This window comes from Callithrix jacchus, chromosome 7 (genome assembly GCF_049354715.1).
Source record: "Callithrix jacchus isolate 240 chromosome 7, calJac240_pri, whole genome shotgun sequence".
NCBI lineage: Eukaryota > Metazoa > Chordata > Mammalia > Primates > Cebidae > Callithrix > Callithrix jacchus.
The window spans coordinates 89,972,431-89,993,505 of NC_133508.1; the positions used below are offsets into that span (position 1 = coordinate 89,972,431).

General features: G+C 44.2%; 1 protein-coding gene and 1 pseudogene across 31 annotated transcripts in view; one reads left to right on the forward strand and one right to left on the reverse strand.

Moving 5' to 3' along the window:
• Positions 1-353: 353 nt before the first annotated feature.
• LOC100895486 (14-3-3 protein zeta/delta pseudogene) lies at positions 354-1,176 on the reverse strand (annotated as a pseudogene).
• A 3,770-nt stretch (positions 1,177-4,946) lies between these two features.
• The window catches only part of ZYG11A (zyg-11 family member A, cell cycle regulator), a 53,649-nt gene continuing 37,520 nt past the window's right edge, over positions 4,947-21,075 (forward strand). For 24 of the 31 annotated variants that reach the window (XR_013520074.1, XR_013520075.1, XR_013520077.1 and 21 more), the window contains exons 1-2: positions 6,000-6,169; positions 12,436-12,601. Coding sequence is in view for 21 of the 31 variants with exons in the window: in XM_009001232.5 (XP_008999480.2) it covers positions 6,080-6,169; positions 12,436-12,601 (256 nt within the window). In the remaining 10 variants the exon portion in view is untranslated. Of the gene's footprint in view, positions 5,092-5,765; positions 5,824-5,942; positions 6,170-12,435; positions 12,602-21,075 lie in introns of those variants that run through there. The other 7 variants (XM_078331833.1, XM_078331842.1, XM_009001238.5 and 4 more) reach the window with 5 other exon arrangements.

Here is a 21,075-nt window from a genome sequence, read left to right on the forward strand (position 1 = left end):
AAAGTACCCACAATTACTACACCTGCGACTGGAACCAATGATCCCTTTTATCCCCCACCAGGACAAACCAATATGTAGGCAGTTTTCTTTTAGACATGGAAGCAGTTTTAACACTGACCCTTGTGAAGCCACAATGTACCAAAAGTACTATGCCAAACATTTATAACTTGTATAAAAATTCCACATCCTCATATTGGCCACCTCAAGATGAGAACAGATTAATTCCCTAAATGTTAACTGGCTCTAGTCCCCTAATATTAAACATAAAAACCACATGGGAAATACAGAAATTCAAATAGAAGTAACATAAACCTGTCATAAATCGTAAACAAAAAACTATTTGTGGGACACCGTGGATGACAAATGGTCTACTGTGTAAATTTTAGAATGAGGCAGACAAAAGTTGGAAGGCCGGTTAATTTTCCCCTCCTTCTCCTGCTTCAGCTTCATCTCCTTGGGTATCCAATGTCCACAATGTTAGGTTGTCTCTCAGTAATTGCATTATTATTGTGCTGTCTTTGTATGACTCTTCACTTAATGTATCAAGTTCAGCAATAGCTTCATCAAAAGCTGTCTTTGCAAGAGAGCAGGCTTTCTCTGGGGAGTTCAGAATCTCATAATAGAACACAGAGAAGTTAAGGGCCAGACCCAGTCTAATAGGATGTGTTGGCTGCATTTCCTTTTTGTTGATTTCAAAGCTTCCTGGTATGCTTGTTGTGACTGATCCACAATCCCTTTCTTGTCACCACCAGCGGCAACCTCAGCCAAATAAGGGTAGTAATCTCCTTTCATTTTCAAATAGAAGACTTCGCTCTCTGCTTGTGAAGCATTGGGATCAAGAACTTTTCCAAGAGAGACAGTACATCATTGCAGATATCTCTTAGCTCCATCTCAATTTTCTCTCTCTGTATTCTCGAGCCATCTGCTGTTTTTTCTCAGCACCTTCTGTCTTTTGTTCGATACTTGAGATGACCCTCCAAGATGACCTACGGGCTCCTACAATGTTTTTATAACAACTGAGAGAAGATTCCTCTCCTCATTAGTTAATTCAGCTCCTTGCTCAGTTACGGACTTCATGCAGGCTGCCATGTTATCATATCACTCAGCCTGCTCGGCCAGTTTGGCTTTCTGAACCAGCTCATTTTTATCCATGGCTGAATGTTCTGTGTCTGGAGTGGGTGGTGGCGGCGGACAGACAGGGTCTCAGCAGTTTTTGGGCGGTGGCGGCAGCAGCCCACACCAGCTTTTTATCCTTAACCTAACTTTTTGGATTTTAGACTTCCTGATACTTTAAGTGTGTTAAGTATACTCTGATATATAGAATTTGAGTTACAATTCTCTCTTTCTACCTAATATCTCTGAAATTTGTAAACTATTTGTAAAAATTCTTAATTCTTGGCAATGTGTTTATTTGCATACAGTTGAGTAGGGTCACTAGGACCATTTAGGGAGAAAGAACCCAGAAACCTGGCAAGCCAGCAAAAGGGTAAGAATTTCCTTTTTTTCTTCTTTCTTTTTTTAATTTTTTTTTGAGATGGAGACTCACTCTGTTGCTCAGGCTGGAGTGCAGTGGCATGATCTCAGCTTACTGCAACCTCTGTCTCCCAGGTTCAAGTGATTCTCCTGCCTCAGCCTCCCGAGGAGCTGGGACTGCAGGTGGGCACCAGTGAATCCAGCTAATTTTTGTATTTTTAGTAGAGATGAGGTTTCGCCGTGTTGGCCAGGATGTTCTGGATCTTTTGACCTGTGATCTGCCCACCTTGGCCTCCCAAAGTGCTGGGATTACAGGCATGAGCCACCGCACCCAGTCATTTTTATTTATTTATTTTTATTTTTTGAAACAGAGTCTCGCTTTGTCACTGAGGCTGATGTGCAGTGGCCCACTGCAACCTCCTTGTCCTGGGTTCAAGCAATTCTCCTGACTCAGCCTCTCAAGTAGCTGGGATTTCAGGCACCCACCACAACACCCGGCTAATTTTTTGTATTTTAGTAGTAGCCACCATGCCCAACCTCATGTGTTAAATTTTAAATTAATTGGTTTAAAAATAATAAGAGCACCGGGTGCGGTGGCTTAAGCCTGTAATCCCAGCACTTTGGGAGGCTGAGGTGGGTGGATCACGAGGTCAAGAGATCAAGACCATCCTGGTCAACATGGTGAAACCCCGTCTCTACTAAAAATACAAAAAATTAGCTAGGTATGGTGGTGTGTGCCTATAATCCCAGCTACTCAGTATGCTGAGGTAGGAGAATTGCCTGAACCCAGGAGGCGGAGGTTGCGGTGAGCCAAGATCATGCCATTGCACTCCAGCCTGGGTAACAAGAATGAAACTCCGTCTCAAAAAGAAATAAAAATAAAAAAGTAAAAAAATAAAAATAATAAGAGCTTAAATAAAATGTTTTGTCAGCAAAGTGAAAAACATAATGCCTTTTATTTAGTTCATGTTGTGCTATAGCTGGCCTAGAGTTAGAGCCTGAACAACACCATTTTATGCAAGACAAAGCTGTTTTTCAGAAATAAGTTGTAACGGCTGCCCCATTCTCCTCACAATAACTGCTGGCCTTGGCTTCTAAAAATAAAACTGCTAGCTTGCTCTGCAAAATGCCTACTATGTAAAGCTGCTTACCTTTTCTTATCAGTAACTGCCCAAATTGCTGGCCTTTGCTTACCGGTAATGACCAGAATAAGCAGCCCAAGCTAATTCCATCCTGGCCCCTGCGACTTGTAATAAGTAACTAAGATCTGTGGATTCCACCACTGCCCAGACGATGTGTAAACTAAGGCTTATCTTGACTTCTGTAAACCACCTAGGTAACAATCGAAGTGACAGCAAGTCCCCTAGCCCTTGGAATGTCCGGAGACCTGCACCCTCCTCTCTGCCCGGGAGGTGATTTACAGAATCCCCTGGCTCTCAGAATGTCTGAATCCCTTCACCCCGACCCCTGCCCCACACCCGCACCCCGGAGGTGGTTTACGGACATAAAAGGGTCTTGTCACCCTCCTTTCGGGGCCACAGGTTAGAGAGACGTGAGTCCTTCGTGGTCGTCGGCAATAAAGACCCTGCAATTTGGCATACTTTGGTCTTGGTGCTAATTTTATACTCAGTCCAAATACTTCAATGTGACTTGGGTAATCTCTGGGAAATAAAGATGGCTTTAAAGATTATTGATAAATTCCATTTTTTTTTTTTTTTGAGTCAGAGTTTCCCTCTTGTTACCCAGGCTGGAATCTCGGCTCACCGCAACCTCTGCCTCCTGGGTTCAAGCAATTCTCCTGCCTCAGCCTCCCGAGTAGCTGGGACTAGAGGTGCTCACCACCATGGACAGCTAATTTTTGTATTTTTAGCAGAGACGGTGTTTCACCTTGTTGACCAGGATGGTCTCGATCTCTTGACCTCGTGATCCACCTGCCTCGGCCTCCCAAAGTGCTGGGATTATAGGCCTGAGCCACTGCGGCCAGCTGAAATGTTTTCAAAATGTAAACATGCGGTCAAAATTATGTTCAAATATTAGGTTTGCTAAATGCTTTAAGGTCATAAACTGCTTCTTTGCCTTTTCAAAATTGTTTACCTTGATGGCTTTCCAGCTCAGTAAGACCTGAGCCAAGTAGAGTTAGCCACACCTCTAGCTATGCTGGAAATAGTCAAACAGTATCAGAACATAACTTACCAGGTTTTACATTAAAGTCAAAATTGCTGAAATTTATACTCCAGCTGTGACAGGAAATATCCTCTCTATAGGGCATATACCCAGCAAATGACTTTGTAACTTTACTTCATCCTCTTCATTTACCTAGGGCATACCCCAAGCAGAGGGTATTTAGACTCCCAAAAATTCTGTAATGGTGCCTTTGAGCCCCTATGCTCAGGGCTCCCACACTGTGGAGCAAACTTTCACTTTCAATAAATCCCTTCATTCCTTCCTTGCTTTGTTTGTGTGTTTTGTCCAATTCTTCCTTCAAGAAGCCAAGAACTGAACACCCTCTACAGGTTAACAAAAGCTTTTTTTTTTTTTTTTTGAGACGGAGTTTTTTGCTCTTGTTACCCAGGCTGGAGTGCAATGGCGAGATCTCAGCTCACTGCAAACTCCGCCTCCTGGGTTCAGGCAATTCTCCTGCCTCAGCCTCCTGAGTAGCTAGGATTACAGGCGTGCGCCACCATGCCCAGCTAATTTTTTGTATTTTTAGAAGAGATGGGGTTTCACCATGTTGACCAGGATGGTCTGGATCCCTTGACCTCGTGATCCACCCTCCTCAGCCTACCAAAGTACTGGGATTACAGGCTTGAGCCACTGCGCCCCGTCTATCTTTTTTTTTGAGATGGAGTTTCACTTTTGTTGCCCAGGCTGGAGTACAATGGTATGATCTCCGCTCACCACAACCTCTGTCTCCTGGGTTCAAGCGATTCTCCTGCTTCAGCCTCCTGTGTAGCTGGGATTACAGGCATGTGTCACCATGCCTGGCTAATTTTGTATTTTTAGTTGAGACGAGGTTTCTTCATGTTGGTGAGACTGGTGTTGAACTCCCAACCTCAGGTGATCCGCCTTCCTTGGCCTCCCAAAGTGCTGGGATTACAGGGGTGAGCCCCCGGGCCAGGCCAACAAAAGCATGTTGATTGGACTTGCAGTGAGAAAACTCAGTTTTGACTCCCAGGTTGGCCACTCATCAGCTGTTTGAAAACTGTGTTGTCTATTCAACCTTTCAGTTCTTCAGTATCCCAATGAGTAAACTGGGAATGGTACCTACAGCACAGGATTTTTTTCTTCTTGTAGTAAGTGGATTAAATAAAAGAATACATATGAAAGAAAAGCATTTGGCAAAGTACTTAAAAATAATTTTAACATCTGAATCCAATCCACTTATCAAAGACTTGCCTTGTGCCAAGCATTGTGATGGGTTTTACATACATCATCGTATTTAATCCTGACCTTAACCGTGTGAGATAAAGCATTCTCATTCCATTTTACTGATGAGGAAGTCGAGCTTCAGGGACATCAAGAATCTTGCTCAAGGTTCTCCAGCAGCTGGCTGAGCAGCGTTCTAATTCAGGATTCAAACTCCAAGGCTCAGGTTCTTGAGAACTTTCCTTTTCTAAGGTATTATTTTCTCTTAAATTAGCTAAAGTGTGCTAACTTGTGGAGTTTCTTTCTTGGAGAAAGTTAGAAGGGTCTGTCAGGGTTTCTTTCTTGGAGCAGGTTATAGGGTCTTCCCGGGTACTTTTTAGGTAACAAAGCTAAGTAGCTTTTTGAGTAGATACTTGCCAATATTTTGGATTGGTTCTGTATTTGATTTATTTAGCGACTCTAGGTGTTGAAACAGAGAGGGCTGTTAGGTGCTATTGCCAGATTTTTAGCGGCAAAGTCTTTGAAAAATATATTTTAACGTATGAATTCTTTAAAACATATATATGTATGTAGAAATAAATAATGGTTTTTTTTTTGTTTGTTTTGAGACGGAGTTTCGCTCTTGTTACCCAGGCTGGAGTGCAATGGCGCGATCTCGGCTTACCGCAACCTCCGCCTCCTGGGTTCAGGCAATTCTCCCGCCTCAGCCTCCTGAGTAGCTGGGATTACAGGCATGCACCACCATGCCCAGCTAATTTTTTGTATTTTTAGTAGAGACGGGGTTTCACCATGTTGACCAGGATGGTCTCGATCTCTTGACCTCATGATCCACCCGCCTCGGCCTCCCAAAGTGCTCGGATTACAGGCGTGAGCCACCGCGCCTGGCCCAATAATGAATTTATGTATAGTATTCTCCAACTCCACAGAGCTGGTCCTGAGGGAATGTGCTGTCAAGCCCTGAGGTACGCGGCTGGGCTGTGGCAGGTAGGTTTGGGGGACTGGAAAGGGGACGGTTGGCCCCTGGGCTCAGTGGCGGGGGTCGGGTGGGGCTGGGAGGCCGGGAGGCCTTCCGGGGGGTGGGGTCTGCGGCGGTCCGGCCCGTGCATGCGCATGGCCTCGCCCGGCGTTTCAAAAGCCCCGCGAGAGTGGTTGGAAGGTTCAGACCGCTGCCGCTCCTGTCGGGATCCGGGCTCTGCCGGACGTGGTCTCTGTACTCGACGCCTCGCCGGCGGGGATCACCATGGTTCATTTCTTGCACCCAGGGCACGCGCCCCGGAACATCGTCCCCCCCGATGCTCAGAAGGATGCCCTGGGCTGCTGCGTGGTACAGGTGAGCCCCGGGGTGCGGGCAGCGACGCGAACCTCCGCGCCACGTCCGACTCCGACGAGCGCGAGGAGTCTCGGGGGACGCCCCCGAGGCACTTGCTGGGGAGTGTGGCCCGCGCGGGGCTGCGGTCTAGAGGCCGTGCCCCTTCCAGGCGCAGGCGTCGCGGGGAGGTGCGCGGGAGTAGGCGGCCTCGGCGTCGGGGCGCTGGGCGTTTCTGCCCGGGCAGAGCGCGTGGACCTTGCTCCCTGTGGCAGCGCGGCGAGAGCTGCTTCCCAGTGGCCCGGGCCAGCCTCCTCAGGATTCCTCGCCCCAGTGCGGGGGGCTGTGAGCCTAGACGTAGGTGCTGGTGGGCATGGCACTCGGCTCGGCCCGTAGTGGACGATGTTTTTGCAGTCATGAACCCCCAGCTCCAAACCTTGCCCGTTTCCCCTCGCGTGTTGTGGATGCGGCGCTCCGGGGAGGCGGTGACCCTTTCGCCGCTACCAGCCCAGGCTTTTGGAGCCGGACAAGTAGCTCAGCCGAGCTAGGGAAACTGTAACCCGAAGACTGAGGTTCTTTCGGTTTCGCGCGTCCGCCCCCTCCCCCTCTCCTTCCCCCTCCCCAGCCTTTGCCGACTACCTGTTACATTTACTTAGCTCTGGGCAAAATGCAAACCAAAAGAATGTGAGTGGTGGGGCGCGGTGTCTTACGCACTAATCCCAGCATTTTGGGAGGCGGAGGCGGGCGGATCACTTGAGGTCAAGATTTTTTTCCCTCCTCCCCGAGGTCAGGACTTCAAGATCAGCGTGGCCAGCAGGTGAAACCTCGAAACCCCGTCGCTACTAAAATACAAAAATTAGCCGGCATGATGGCGGGTGCCTGCAATCCCAGCTGCTTTGGAGGCTGAGACGGGAGAATCGCTTCCACCTGGGAGACGGTTTCAGTGAGCCGAGATAGCGCCGCTGCACTCCAACCTGGGCGGCAGAGCAGTACTCGGTCTCAAAAAAAAAAAGTAGTGTTTGGCGCCTACTGTGTGTTGTCTGGTGTCGCGTTTCTAAAGCAATCCGGTAATCTCTAGCGTTTCGTAGGCTTTGCTAGGCTCCATTTTACCGATGTAGGGAAGTTGGGAGCTCTGAAATTTAGTTGACTTGCTGGTGAATTTGAATTTGACCTCGGGTTCAGGCCCCAGACCCTACTTTGGAAAAACCCCGCCAAGGGCCATCCTCTGGGAACTCGAGGGATTGAGTGGTCAAGGCTTAACCCAAAATTTATAGAGAGAAGGAAATGTTTTGATTAAGGTTGTGCTTTACATATTGATGCCTGGTTGGAAGACGTTTGTGCCCTGCTGTGATCTACCCTGTACTCTTTTGAACTCACTTAGAAAAGTTGTTATATAATTTGTGGATTTGTAATTAATGGGAAACTTGGATTTTTTTATTTATATGCTAGCAGCGTCTCAAGCACATTTTTTTGCTGCTTGGAATCGAAATACAAGATTTCTTTACAAAAATACACCCATTTTCTCTGTCTGGTTTTGTGGTTTATTATTATTTTTTGAGATGCAGTCTAGCTCTGTTGCCCCAGGCTGGACTGCAGTGGCACAATCTTGGTCCACTGCAACCTCTACCTCCCGAGTTCAAATGATTCTCCTGCCTCAGCCTCCTGAGTAGCTGGGCTTACAGGTGTGTGCCACCACGCCCAGCGAATTTTTGTATTTTTATATTCTTCTCTACTGTGTCTAGTAGAGAAGAGGTTTCACCATGTTGGTCAGCCTGGTCTCGAACTCCTGACCTCACGATCCGCCCACCTGGACCTCTTAAAGTGCTGGGATTACAGGTGTGAGCCTCTGGATTTTTTTCTTTATGTTAATTTTTAATAATTTTTTTAAATTCTGAATTTCTCTGATAGAGAATTTAATTTTATATTGTAGGAATAGGCTGGACACGGTGTTATCCCAGCACTTTGGGAGGCCGAGGCAGGTGTGGATCACAAAGTCAGGAGTTCAAGACCAGTCTGACCAACATAGTGAAACCCCATCTCTACTAAAAATACAAAAAATTAACGGGTTGTGGTGGTGTGTGCCTGTGTAATCCCAGCTACTCAGAATCGCTTGAACTTGGGAGGCAGAGGATGCATTGAGCCGACATAGCGCCATTGCACTTTAGGTCTGGCAACAGACAATGGGAGAGTCCATCTCAAAAAAAAAAAAAGGAATAAACTGCATCTGGTCATGATGTACTGTTCTGGTGTATTGCAGAATTCTGCTTATATTTTGCTGAATTTTTGTTTGGTTTTGAGACAGAGTTTTGCTCTTGTTGCCCAGGCTGGAGTGCAGTGGGATGATCTCCACTCACCACAACCTCTGCTTCGAGGGTTAAAGTGATTCTTCGGCTTCAGCCTCTTGGGATTACAGCATGTGCCACCACACCTGGCTACTTTTGTATTTTTAGTAGAGACGGGGGTTTCTTCATGTTGGTCAGGCTGGTCTCGAACTCCTGACCTCAGGTAATCTACCTGCCTCAACCTCCCAAAGTGCTGGGGTTACAGGCGGGAGCCACCACACCCCTGGCCTTTGCTGAGTAGTTTTTTAGTCCGTGTTTATAAGAAACATTGCTCTCCAGAAATCTTTTATCTGAATTTATTTCATTTTATTTTTAATTTTTTGAGACAGGGTCTTGCTCTGTTGCCCGGCTGGAGTGCAGTGGTGTGATCTTGCCTCACTGCAACCTCCACCTCCTGGGTTCAAGAGATTCTCCAGCCTCGGCCTCCCTAGTAGCTGGGATTACAGACATGTGCTACCACACCTGGCTAATTTATTTTTGTATTTTTAGTAGAGACAGGGTTTCACCATGTTGGCCAGGCTGTTCCCTGATATTAGTATCAGGATAATGCTAATTATCCTGATTCAAAAAGTGAATCACTTTATTCTTTTATTATTTGAGTTTGTGTAGGATTGGTATTACCTCTTATCTACATATTTAATAGAACTCACCAGTGCAGCCATCTAAGACTGATTTCTTTGGGAGAAGGTTTTTTAAAAAGTTAATATTTTTTAGATCCTGGATTCAAGGGATCTTCCCTCCTCAGTCTCCGGAGAAGCCAGGACACTGGCTTAGGGAAGGGGTGTTTAATTATATTATTATCTATTCTATCTGTTTCTCAGGGGGAAGAATTTAAGTATATAGGGCTGTTCATTCGTTTCACTTTTATATTAATAAAGAGGTCCATCAAGACATATTTCTAAATGTATTTGCACTTACTAAAGTTTTTCAGTTTTGGTAACATGTCTTTTAAGGATTTTGTCTGTTTCATCTGAGTTATCAAATAAATTGGTATAAAACTCTTCACAGGATTCTTTTATTAATTTGTTAGTGCTTATGGTGTCTGTAATGATCTCTTTTGTTTCTGGTATTGATAATTTATGTTTTTTCTCTCATGTTTTTTCCCTCTTGGTTATTGTACATAGGGATTTAATAATAAATCTTCAAAGAACCAATTTTTTGCTTGATTATATTCACTGTTGGTCGGTTTTCTCTTACTGATTTCTGCTTCTATCCTTAACATTTCTTTCTGTTTACCTTGTGCTTTTTATTTTTTAATTTTATTTATTTTTTTGAGACAGTTTCACTCTGTCACCAGGCCGGAATGCAGTGGCAGTCTTGGCTCACTGCAACCCTTGCCTGTCTGGTTCAAGTGGTTCTCTAACCTCAGCCTCCCGAGTAGCTGGGACTACAGGTGTGAGCCACCAATGCCCAGGCTGATGTTGAAATTTTGAGCTCACATCGATCTGCCTGCTTCAGCCTCCCAAAGTGCTGGGATTACAGGCGAAATGGAGTCTCGTACTGTCACCCAGGCTTGTGTGCAGTGGTGTGATCTCAGCTCACTGCAATCTCCACCTCCCCGGTTCAAGTGATTCTTCTTCCTCAGCCTCCTGAGTAACGGGATTACAGGCTCCTGCCATCACTTCTGGCTAATTTTTTGTATTTTTAGTATAGATGGGGTTTCACTGTGTTGGCTAGGCTGATCTCCAACTCCTGACCTCGTGATTCTCCTGCCTTCGTCTCCTAAAGTGCTGGAATTACAGGCGTGAGCCACTGACTTGGGCCTGGCCAAATTTTGTATTTTTAGTAGAGATGGGGTTTCACCATGTTGGCCAGGCTAGTCTCAAACTCCTGAGTTTAGGTAATCCAACTACCTTGGCGTGTGAGCCACTAGCCTGGCCCCACAGTTAATTTCAGAGTAATTTTATTTTTTGAGATTGAGTCTCGCTCTGTCACCTATCTGGAGTGCATCCTCTGCCTTCTGGTTTCAAGGGATTCTCCTACGTCAAGGCTCCTGAGTAGCTGGGACTATAAGCACATGCCACCACGCCTAGCTAATTTTTGTATTTTTAGTAGAAATGAAGTTTTGCTATGTTGGCCAGGCTGGTCTCATGATGGCAAGTGATCCACCCGCCCTGGCCTCCCAAAGTGCTGGAATTACAGCTACCACACTTGGCCAGCCTTTCTATTTTGTAGAGGAGAAAGGTATTCCTTGGCTCACAGTAGGGTTATGTCCCAATAATAGCATGGTAAATTGAAAATTTTCTAAGTCAAAAATGCATTTAATACACCTAACCTACCAAACATCATAGGTTAGCCTGGTCTATCTTAAATGTGCTCAGAACTCTTGCATTAGCCTATAGTTGAGCAAAATCATCTAACATATAAAGCCCATTTCATAATAGTGTTGAATATCTTATGGAATATATTGATACTAACAGTGGAAATTAGTGGTCATCTAGGTACTCACGGTTAACATACACAGCTGAAGACATGCTTGGCCTGGAGAATGTTTGAAGTATTGAACTAGAAATTAATTTCTGGATAATGGAGAAGCTACAGCAACAGGGTCATTAGTTGCTCTTCTAAGCATTGGAGCCCATTGACACTTGTTGATGGTTTAGCAGGCATAGTGTTCAAGAAGATACTAAGTATTGGTTATTCATCCTCATGATCCTGTGGCTGACTGGGAGCTGCAGCTCACTGCTGTGCTGTGCTGACAGCATTGAAAGAGTATCATATTACATGTCACTAGCCAGTGAAGAGATCAAAATCCAAAATTTGAAGTGTGCTTTCTACTTCATACCATTGTAAATCCAAAAATCATGAGTCAGGGACTATCTGTATATATGCCTTTATAGTCTCACCTTCCTGTCAGTTTCTTACGCTTTCTCAGGACTTTGAATGTATCATCCTTTGACGTTGTGAATGGTTTTGAGAGTGGATGCATGATAATCAATGTGAATTGTTGAATGAATGGCCATGTGATCTCAGCTTGGAGTGTTCCACATGTTGCATTGAAATTGTTAGAGTTCTTGTTTGTATTCTTCACTAAATGTTAGCCCCAAAGGGACTAGAACTATATCTTACCCATCTCTGTGTTTTCAGTGCTAGCACAGAACAGGTGATAAGTGAAGGATTAAGAGAATTTAATATTAGGGTTGGGTGCAGTGGCTCATGCCTGTAATCCAGCACTTGGGAAGGCTGAGGCGGAGGGAGGATCTTTTGAGCCGAGGAGTTTCGAGACTAGCTTGGACAACAAAGTGGGACTCCCTAAAACATACAAAAAAATCAGCTGGGCATGGTGGCATGGGCTTGTAGTCCCAGTTACTCAGGAGGCTGAGGTGGAAGGATCACCTGACTGGGGAAGTCAAAGCTGCATTTGGCTGTGATTGTGCCATTGCACCACAGCCTGTGTGACAGTGAGACCCTGTTTCAAAAAAAAAGAAAAAGAACTTGATGTCTTTCAAGATACAGTGTGTTCTCTGTGACTGTGGGTTCAGTATATGTGAATTCAGCAAACTTTGGATGGAAAAAAACCCAGCATCTGTCCTGAACATGTACAGACTTTTTTCTTGTCATTCTGTAAACAATACAGTGTAAAGCATTTACACTGTATTAGTTTTTATAAGTAATTTAGAAATGATTTAAAGTATGTGAGAATATCTGCGTAGGTTATATGCAAACATTATACCATTTTATATAAGGGACTCGAGCATCCATGGATGCTGGTCAGTGAGTTCTGGAAGGTTTTGAGAGACAGCTGTACAACAGAAGGGACAGCAGATTAAATCTTACATTCAGTTAACAGTTGGAATAACGTGATTTCATTACATATAAATCATTATTAGAGTACAGAGGATGTATCTTAAGATATTCTTATCAAGTGGAAAATGTATGGCATGACAAGTTTTATGTTGAATTTTTGCAGATGTATTCTAATAAAGTTGTTTGGGGTTTGTTTGCTAGGAAGAGGCATCTCCTTATACTTTGGTCAACATCTGCCTGAATTTCCTGATTGCTAACCTGGAGAAATTGTGTTCTGAAAGACCTGATGGAACACTGTGCCTTCCGGAGCACTGGAGTTTCCCTCAGGAAATAGCTGATCAATTTCTCAGGATGATGACTTGGCAAGGTAATCATAAGGCTTTTTTCTCTACAGTCTGCTCTTGCGGTACTTTACTATTTGAAAAGCACATGTCATATACAATTCCTATTGTGATTTTCACAAAGTATTCCCATTTCATTTGTCTGGAGGTTGGGTCTCACTCTCTGGGATCCCATGATGGAAACTGTCTTCTAGCTAGCCTTGCTATTGACTTGGTTTTCCACTCTTCATTTGCTAAGTTATCACTCATCCATATGCTCTCTAGCTTGTTTTTTGTTTTGTTTTGTTTTGAGAAAAAGTCTCACTCTATTGCCCAGGCTGGAGTGCAGTGGCGTAATCTCGGCTCATAGCAATCTCTGCCTCACGGGTTCAAACGATTCTCTTGCTTCAGCCTCTCGAGTAGCTGGGGCTACAGGCGCACACTGCCATGTCCAGCTCATAGTTTGTATTTTTATAGTAGAGACAGTTTTGCCATGTTGCTAAGGCTGGTCGTGAATTCCTGAGCTCAAGTAATCTGCCTGCCTTGGCCTCCCAAAGGGCTGGGATTACAGGTCTGAGCCACTGTGCCTGGCCCCCTTTTTTTTTGAGATGAAGTTTCTTGCTCTTGTCACCCAGGGTGGAGTGCAGTGGCGCAATCTTGGCTCTCTGCAACATCCATTCCCTGAGTTCAAGTGATTCCCCTGCCTCAGCCTCCTAAGTAGCTGGGATTACAGGTGTCCGCCACCATGCCTGGCTGATTTTTGTATTTTTAGTAGAGATGGGGTTTCACCGCATGGCCAGGCTGGTCTCGAACTCCTGACTTCAGGTGATTTGCTTGCCTTGGCCTCTCAAAGTGCTGGGATTACAGGCGTGAGCCATTGCTCCCAGCCTGCTCTTTAGCTTTCAAAATGCTCTTGCTGTAGTCTTGTCGTTCTTTTCATTGTGGTTATGAGTCTTACCTCCCATTGTAGCTGGGCTTAAGAACTCCACTTAAAAAAAGAAAGGAAAAAGGGTTATTTTATTATTTACTTAATTATTTAATTATTTATTTTTTTGAGGCAGTCTCACTCTATCGCCCACGCTGGAGTGCAGTGGCGCCGTCTAGGCTCATTGCAACCTTCACCTCCTGGGTTCAAGTGATTCTCCTGCCTCAGCCTCCTGAGTAGCTGGGACTACAGGTGCAGGCCACCACACCTGGCTAATTTTTTTGTATTTTTGGTAGAGACAAGGTTTCACTATGTTGGCCAGGATGGTCTCAAACTTCTGACCTCAGGTGATCTGCCCACCTTGGCCTCCCAAAGTGCTGGGGTTACAGGCGGAGGCTACCACGCCTAGCTGAGTATTTAATTTTTTTCTTTTTAAAAAAAGTTTAATTTGCCTCATTACTGTTTTTTCTTAATGAAAAAAAATTTTTTTGTAACAGCTTTATTGAGATTAATCAAGGTTGTAATTCATTAATCGTTCAGTACTTTTAAGTATTCTGATATATGATTAAATACAGGCTGATGGATGTTTGTACTTTTTAATTTGTTGTTATACATAGTGGTATTGTGAACATTCTTATAAAAATAGCTTTATTGGGATGTAATTAATATACCATACAATTCACCTATTTAAGGTGTATGTTCAGTGATTTTTTTTTTAGTATGTTCACAGATTTGTGTAGCCATGCATAATCAAAATTTTTTTTTTTTTTTAATTTGAGATGGAATCTTGCTCTGCCACCCAGGCTGGAATGCAGTGGCATGGCCTTGGCTCACTGCAACCTCCACCTCCCAGGTTTAAGTGATTCTCCCACCTTAGCCTCCTCCCTAGTGGCTGGGACTACAGGCATGTGCCATCACGCTCTGCTAATTTTTTTTTTTTTTGAGACGGAGTTTTGCTTTTGTTTCCCAGGCTGGAGTGCAGTACAATGGCACCATCTTGGCTCACTGCAGTCTCCACTCCCCAGGTTCAGGCGATGCTTCTGCATCAGCCTCCCGAATAGTTGGAATTATAGGTGCTGGCTACCACACCCAGCTAATTTTTGCAGTTTTAGTAGAGATAGGGTTTTACCATGTTGGCCTGGCTGGTCTCAAATTCCTGACCTCAATCGATCTGCCTGCCTTGGCCTCCCACAGTGCTGGGATTACAGGCGTGGCGCACCGTGCCAGGCCTGTAATCAATTGTAGAACCTCAAAATTTCTATCACCTTAGAAAGAAACCTTGTGCCTGTTAGATTTTACTTTCCTTTTCCCACATCTCTTCAGTCTACTTTCCAACTCCATGGATTCACCTATTCTGAACATTTAATATAAGTTAAATCATTCAATATGTGGCCTTGCATGCCTTTTTAAACTTAACATGTTTTTAAGGCTCATAGTGTACAACATGTATATCTGTACTCGTTCCTTTTTGTAGTTGACATATTTGGTGTGCACATACCACATAGTATTTATCTGTATTTCAGTCGATGATCGTTTGTGTTGTTTTCACTTTTGGGCTATTATGAGTAATATGCTACTATAAAGATGTGTAGGAGTTTTGTTTTTAAGCTTTAAAAAAATTATTTTGAACCTTCTCTGCCCCATATGAATAGGAATTCATAATGTGTAAAAGTTTCTATGTGGACATAAGTTTCCATTTCTCTGAGTGAAATTGCTGGATCAAATAGTAACTCATTATATTTTTGAGGAACTGCCAAATACTTGTTTGTGGCTGTACCTTTTTTTTTTTTTTTTTTGAGATGGAGTTTCGCTCTTGTTACACAGGCTGGAGTGCAATGGCACCAGCAAGATTGGAGTGCAATCTTGGCTCACCGCAACCTCCGCCTCCTGGGTTCAAGCAATTCCCCTACCTCAGCCTCCCGAGTAGCTGGGACTACAGGCGTGCACCACCATCCCAGCTAATTTTTGTATTTTTAGTAGAGACAGGGTTTTACCATGTTGACCAGGATGGTCTTGATCTCTTGACCTTGTGATCCACCCGCCTCGGCCTCCCAAAGTGCTGGGTTTACAGGCGTGAGCCACTGCGCCTGGCCCTGATTTCTTCTTGTATGATGCTGGATTCTGTTTGCTAGTATTTTAATGAGGATTTTTACATACATATTTTTACATTCCTATTACATGCATTATCTTTGTCTGGGTTTGGTATTAGAGCAGTACTGGCATCAGTGAGTTGGGAAGTTATGTTTTTTGGAGGAGTTTCTGAATAATTGGTATCAATTCTTTAAATATTCCGTAGAATTCATCAGTGAAGCCCTTTTAGCCTCTTTGTGAGTGATGTTTTAATTACTAAATCAGTCTCTTTTCTTGTTATGAGCCATTTCAGATGATCTGTTTCTTCTTGAATAGTTTTGTGTTATTCTAGAAACTTGTCCCTTTCGTGTAAGTTATCTAATTTATTGGCATACATTTGTTTATAGTATTTCTTTATAGTCCATTTCATTTCTGTAAGTTTAGTAGTTGTGTTCCCTCTTTCGTTTCTTTTGCCATATATATATATGTTTGAGATGGAATCTCTTTCTGTCGCCCAGGCTGGAGTGCAGTGTGGTGCATGATCTTGGCTCACTACAATCTCTGCCTCCTGGGTTTATGCAATTCTCCTGCCTCAGCCTCCTGAGTAGCTGGGGTTACAGGCATGTGCCACCATGCCTGGTCAATTTTTCTATTTTTAGTAGAGACAGGGTTTTACCATGTTGGTCAAGCTGGTCTCGAACTCCTGACCTCATGCTCTGCCCACCTTGGCCTTGCAAAGTGCTGAGATTACAGGCAGGAGCCCACATGCCTGGCACATTTTTATTTTTTATATGTACATTATTTGGGGGTATAATGTGATGTTTCTATAAGTGTATATATATTGTGTGATCACCAAATCAAGGTATTTAGTATATCCATGATCTTATACATTTATCATTTCTTTGTGGTAGGAACATTCAAAATTCTCTCCTAGATATTTTGAAATATATAATACATTATTGTTAATCATAGAAACCCTACTGTGTAATAGGCCACCAGAATTTATTTCTCCTAACTGTAACTTTGTACTTGTTGAGTAATCTCTCCCTATTTCCCCTTCCTTCCTCCTTTTCCAGCCTCTGGTAGCTACTATTCTATTTTTTTTTTTTAAGATGGAGTTTCCCTCTTGTTGCCCAGGCTAGAGCGCCATGGCGCAATCTCAGCTCACTGCAACTTCCGCTTCCCAGGTTCAAGCGATTCTCCTGCCTTAGCCTCCTGAGTAGCTGGTATTACAGGCATGCGCCCCCATGCACAGCTATTTTTTTGTATTTTTAGTAGAGACAGGGTTTCACCATGTTGACCAGGATGGTTTCGATCTCTTGACCTCGTGATCCTCCCGCCTCGGCCTCCCAAAGTGCTGGGATTACAGGCTTGAGCCACCGCGCCCTGCCATCAGACTGGTGTTTTTCAAGGGTCAACTCTGTATTATTTGTATCCATGTGTATGTTTATGTATGTGTTTTAAACAAACTGATTATTCGTTGTGTAAAGTTTCTCATAATAGGGATTTTGTCATATAAGTGCTATGATTTTGGTCTGTTCTTCTGATCCCTGTATATGGTGTCGCTTGAACGTTGATGGTAGATGCTTGATCAAATTCAGATTTGGGTTTTTTTTTTTCTCTTGATGTGATGCTATATGCTTTCTTCAGGGAGTTTATAAGGTCTGATTGTTTCGTTTTTGTCATTATGGTGGCCATAGATGGATAATCATTGTCTAGATCCATTAAATTATCAGGAGTGGCTCGGCATGGTGGCTCATGCCCATAATTCCAGCACTGTAGAAGGCCTAGATGGGAGGACTGTTTGGAACAAGGAACTCGAGGCTATAGTAAGCTATGATCCACATCATTGCACTGCATCCTGGGCAACAGAGTGAGACTCTGTCACTTAAAAAATAATTATCAGGATTTCCTGTTGGTTTGGCTTTTAGTGGTCATTACTCTCCTTTACCTTCCTGGTTTAGAATAGTTTCCTGTTTTTTTTTTTTTTTTCTCTTGTATCCTGGATTACTCTTCCACAATTTCCTTCTGTTTTTCTATCTGCACCATAAGTATTTTGTGCTTCTTAAGGTCCTGTCTTGGATACTCTTCTCACTTTGAACACTCCTTGTGTGATTTTCCTTGGTTTATTTAACCTCTTCTGTCATTCCCCAGAGTTCCCAGCCCTTTATTCTAAATTCCTGAATCATGTTACCAATTGCTCTGGGCAGCTGAGTCATCATATTCTCCAGATTTTCTTCCTACCTCAGTGAATGCTGCTGCTTTTATTTTTTATTTATTTATTTTTTTGAGACGAAGTTTCACTTGTTGCCCAGGCTGGAGTGCAGTGGCACGATCTTAGCTCACTGCAACCTCCACCTCTCAAGTTCAAGCATTTCTTTTGCCTCAGCCTCCTGCTGGGATTACAGGGGTCTGTCACCATGCTTGGCCAACCTTTTTTTTTTTTTTTGAGATGGAGTTTCGCTCTTGTTACCCAGGCTGGAGTGCAATGGCGCAATCTTGGCTCACCGCAGCCTCCACCTCCTGGGTTCAGGCAATTCTCCTGCCTCAGCCTCCCAAGTAGCTGGGACTACAGGCGTGCGCCACCATGCCCAGCTAATTTTTGTATTTTTAGTAGAGATGGGGTTTCACCATGTTGACCAGGATGGGCTCGGCCTCTCGACCTTGTGATCCACCCGCTTCCAAAGTGCTGGGATTACAGGCGTGAGCCACCGCGCCTGGCCCAACCTTTTTAATTTATTTTATTTTATTATTATTTTTTAGGCTAGTCAAGTGAAGCATTGGGAGTGGAGAAGGAACAAAGAAATCTGCAACTGGTTGTGATCAATTAGTTGTAAACACCACTGCACTCGGACCAGCCTACTTTTTGTATTTTTAGTAGAGACGGGGTTTCACCATGTTGGCTAGGCTGGTCTTGAACTGACCTCAAAATCCTAACCTCAGGTGATCTGCTTGCCTCAGCCTCTCAAAGTGCTTCAATTACAGGTATGAGCCACCACATCCAGCTTGTTTTATGTTTTTTGAGACGTGGTCTCACTTTGTCACCCAGGCTGGAATGCAGTGGTGTGATCATGGTTTGCTGTAACCTCAAACTCCTGGGCCCAAGTGATCCTTCTGCCTCAGCCTCCTGAGTAACTGGGACTACAGGTGTGCATGACCATGCCTGGCTAATTAAAAAAATTTTTTTGTAGAGATGGAGTCTCCCATGTTGCCCAGGCTGCTCTGAAATTCCTGGGCTCAAGCAGTCCACCTGCCTGGGACTCCCAAAGTGTTGGGATTACAGGCATGAGCCACTTTTAACAGCCTACATTTTTCTTTTCTTTTTTTTCCCCCTTTTTTGGTTAGAGACAGTCTTGCTCTGTCCTCCAGGCTGGAATGTAGTGGTGCAATCTCAGCTCACTGCTCCACCTCCCTCCCAGGTTCAAGCAATTCTTGTGCCTCAGCGACTGAGTAGCTGGGGCTATAGGTATATACCACCATGCCCGGCTAATTCCTGTATTTTTAGTAGAGATGGGGTTTTACCATGTTAGCCAGGCTGGTCTTAACTCCTGACCTCAAGTGATCCTCCTGCCTTGGCCTCCAAAGTGCTAGGATTACAGGCGTGAGCCACTGCCCTGATCCTAAATTCTTTTGCAGAGTTGGTGTTTCTAAAAATGTAATTGTAACCTTTTCTTTCTTTCTTTCTTTCTCTCTCTCTCTCTCTTTCTCTCTTTCTCTCTTTCTTTCTTTTTTTCTTTTCTTTCTGAGACGAGTCTCCCTCTGTCTTCAGGCTGGAGTACAGTGGTGTAATCTTGGCTCACTGCAACCTCCACCTCCCAGGTTCAGGCAATTCCCCTGCCTCGGCCGCTGGAGTAGCTGGGACTACAGGTGTGCTCCACCACACCTGGCTAATGTTTTGTATTTTAGTAGAGACGGGGTTTCACCATGTTGGTTAAGGTGGTCTCGATCTCCTGACCTTGTGATCCTCCTGCCTTGGCCTCCCAAAGCACTGGGGATTACAAGTGTGAGCCACTGCACCCAGGCCATTTCTTTCTTTTTTTTAAGAAGCTACATCAAAATGCAGTGACTGGCCAGGTGAGGTGGTCCATGCCTGTATTTCCAGCACTTTGAGAGGCCAAAGTGGGTGGATCACCTGAAGTCAGAAGTTTGAGACCAGTCTGGCCAACATGGTGAAATTCCATTTTTACTAACAATACAAAAATTAGCTTGGCATGGTGGCAGGTGCCTGTAATCCTAGTTACTCAGGAGGCTGAGGTGAGAGAGTCACTTGAACCTGAGAGGTAGAGGTTGTAGTGAGCCGAGACCATGTCCCTGCTCCAGCCTGGGTAACATGAGCGAAACTCCATCTCAAAAAAAGAAAAAAATGTGAAGACAATTCATTTTCTGCTTAAAAAGTCTTAAATTGTTCCTCTTTGTCCATAGGATAAAGTCTGAATTTCCTAGCTTTGTGGACAGGCCTGGACTATGTTCCAGTAGTGCTGTTCTACTTAGGGTCATTTTGAATGATTTGCTGCTCTGTGTCTTCTATGTCTTTGACATGCTTACCTTCCCCCTGGCAAACTGACAGTGTCTTTAAAACCTTTCTCAAAGTTAAATCAGGCTCATCTGTGCAAATTCAATACCAGGTACATGCCACCACTATACACAGCACACTACTGTACTTATTTACTTGGTGTGCCTCCCTATACTGAATTCCTTGTGGTCACAGGTGTCTGATTACCTTCTGTGTCTGTTACGAAACATGGGATCTCACTATTGAAGATGTGAGTAGGCTGGTCCTGGTAGCTCATGCCTGTAATCCCAGCTACTCAGAGGCTGAGGCAGGGGAGTCACTTGAACCCGGGAGGCAAAGGTTGTAGTGAGCTGAGATTGCACCACTGCACTCCACCCTGATGACAGAGTGAGACTCCATCTCAAACAAAACAAAACAAAAATAGATGTGTAATAAATGAAAAATAGTACAACCCATTCATTTTACAGATGAGGAAAATGAGGCCCAAGATGTAAGTGATTTGTCAAGTATTATATACTAATTTGGTTAAAAGTAATTATTAGTGGTAGTATTTGTATATTGTAGTAGTAATAGTACTTGTATATTGTAACATCCTGTACTTATCTACCTGTTTCATTTTGTTCTTCCTTTCTTTTTTTTTGGAAACGGAGTTTCGCTCTTGTTACCCAGGCTGGAGTGCAATGGCGCGATCTCGGCTCACCGCAACCTCCGCCTCCTGGGTTCAGGCAATTCTCCTGCCTCAGCCTCCTGAGTAGCTGGGATTACAGGCACGCGCCACCATGCCCAGCTAATTTTTTGTATTTTTAGTAGAGACGGGGTTTTACCATGTTGACCAGGATGGTCTCCATCTGTTGACCTCGTGATCCACCCGCCTCGGCCTCCCAAAGTGCTGGGATTACAGGCTTGAGCCACCACGCCCGGCCTTGTTCTTCCTTTCTATGAGCAAGGTTATTATAGATAGAATTTTGGGCTCGATAGACAAACTGGGGTTGACTCCTGTTTCTGATAGTGAC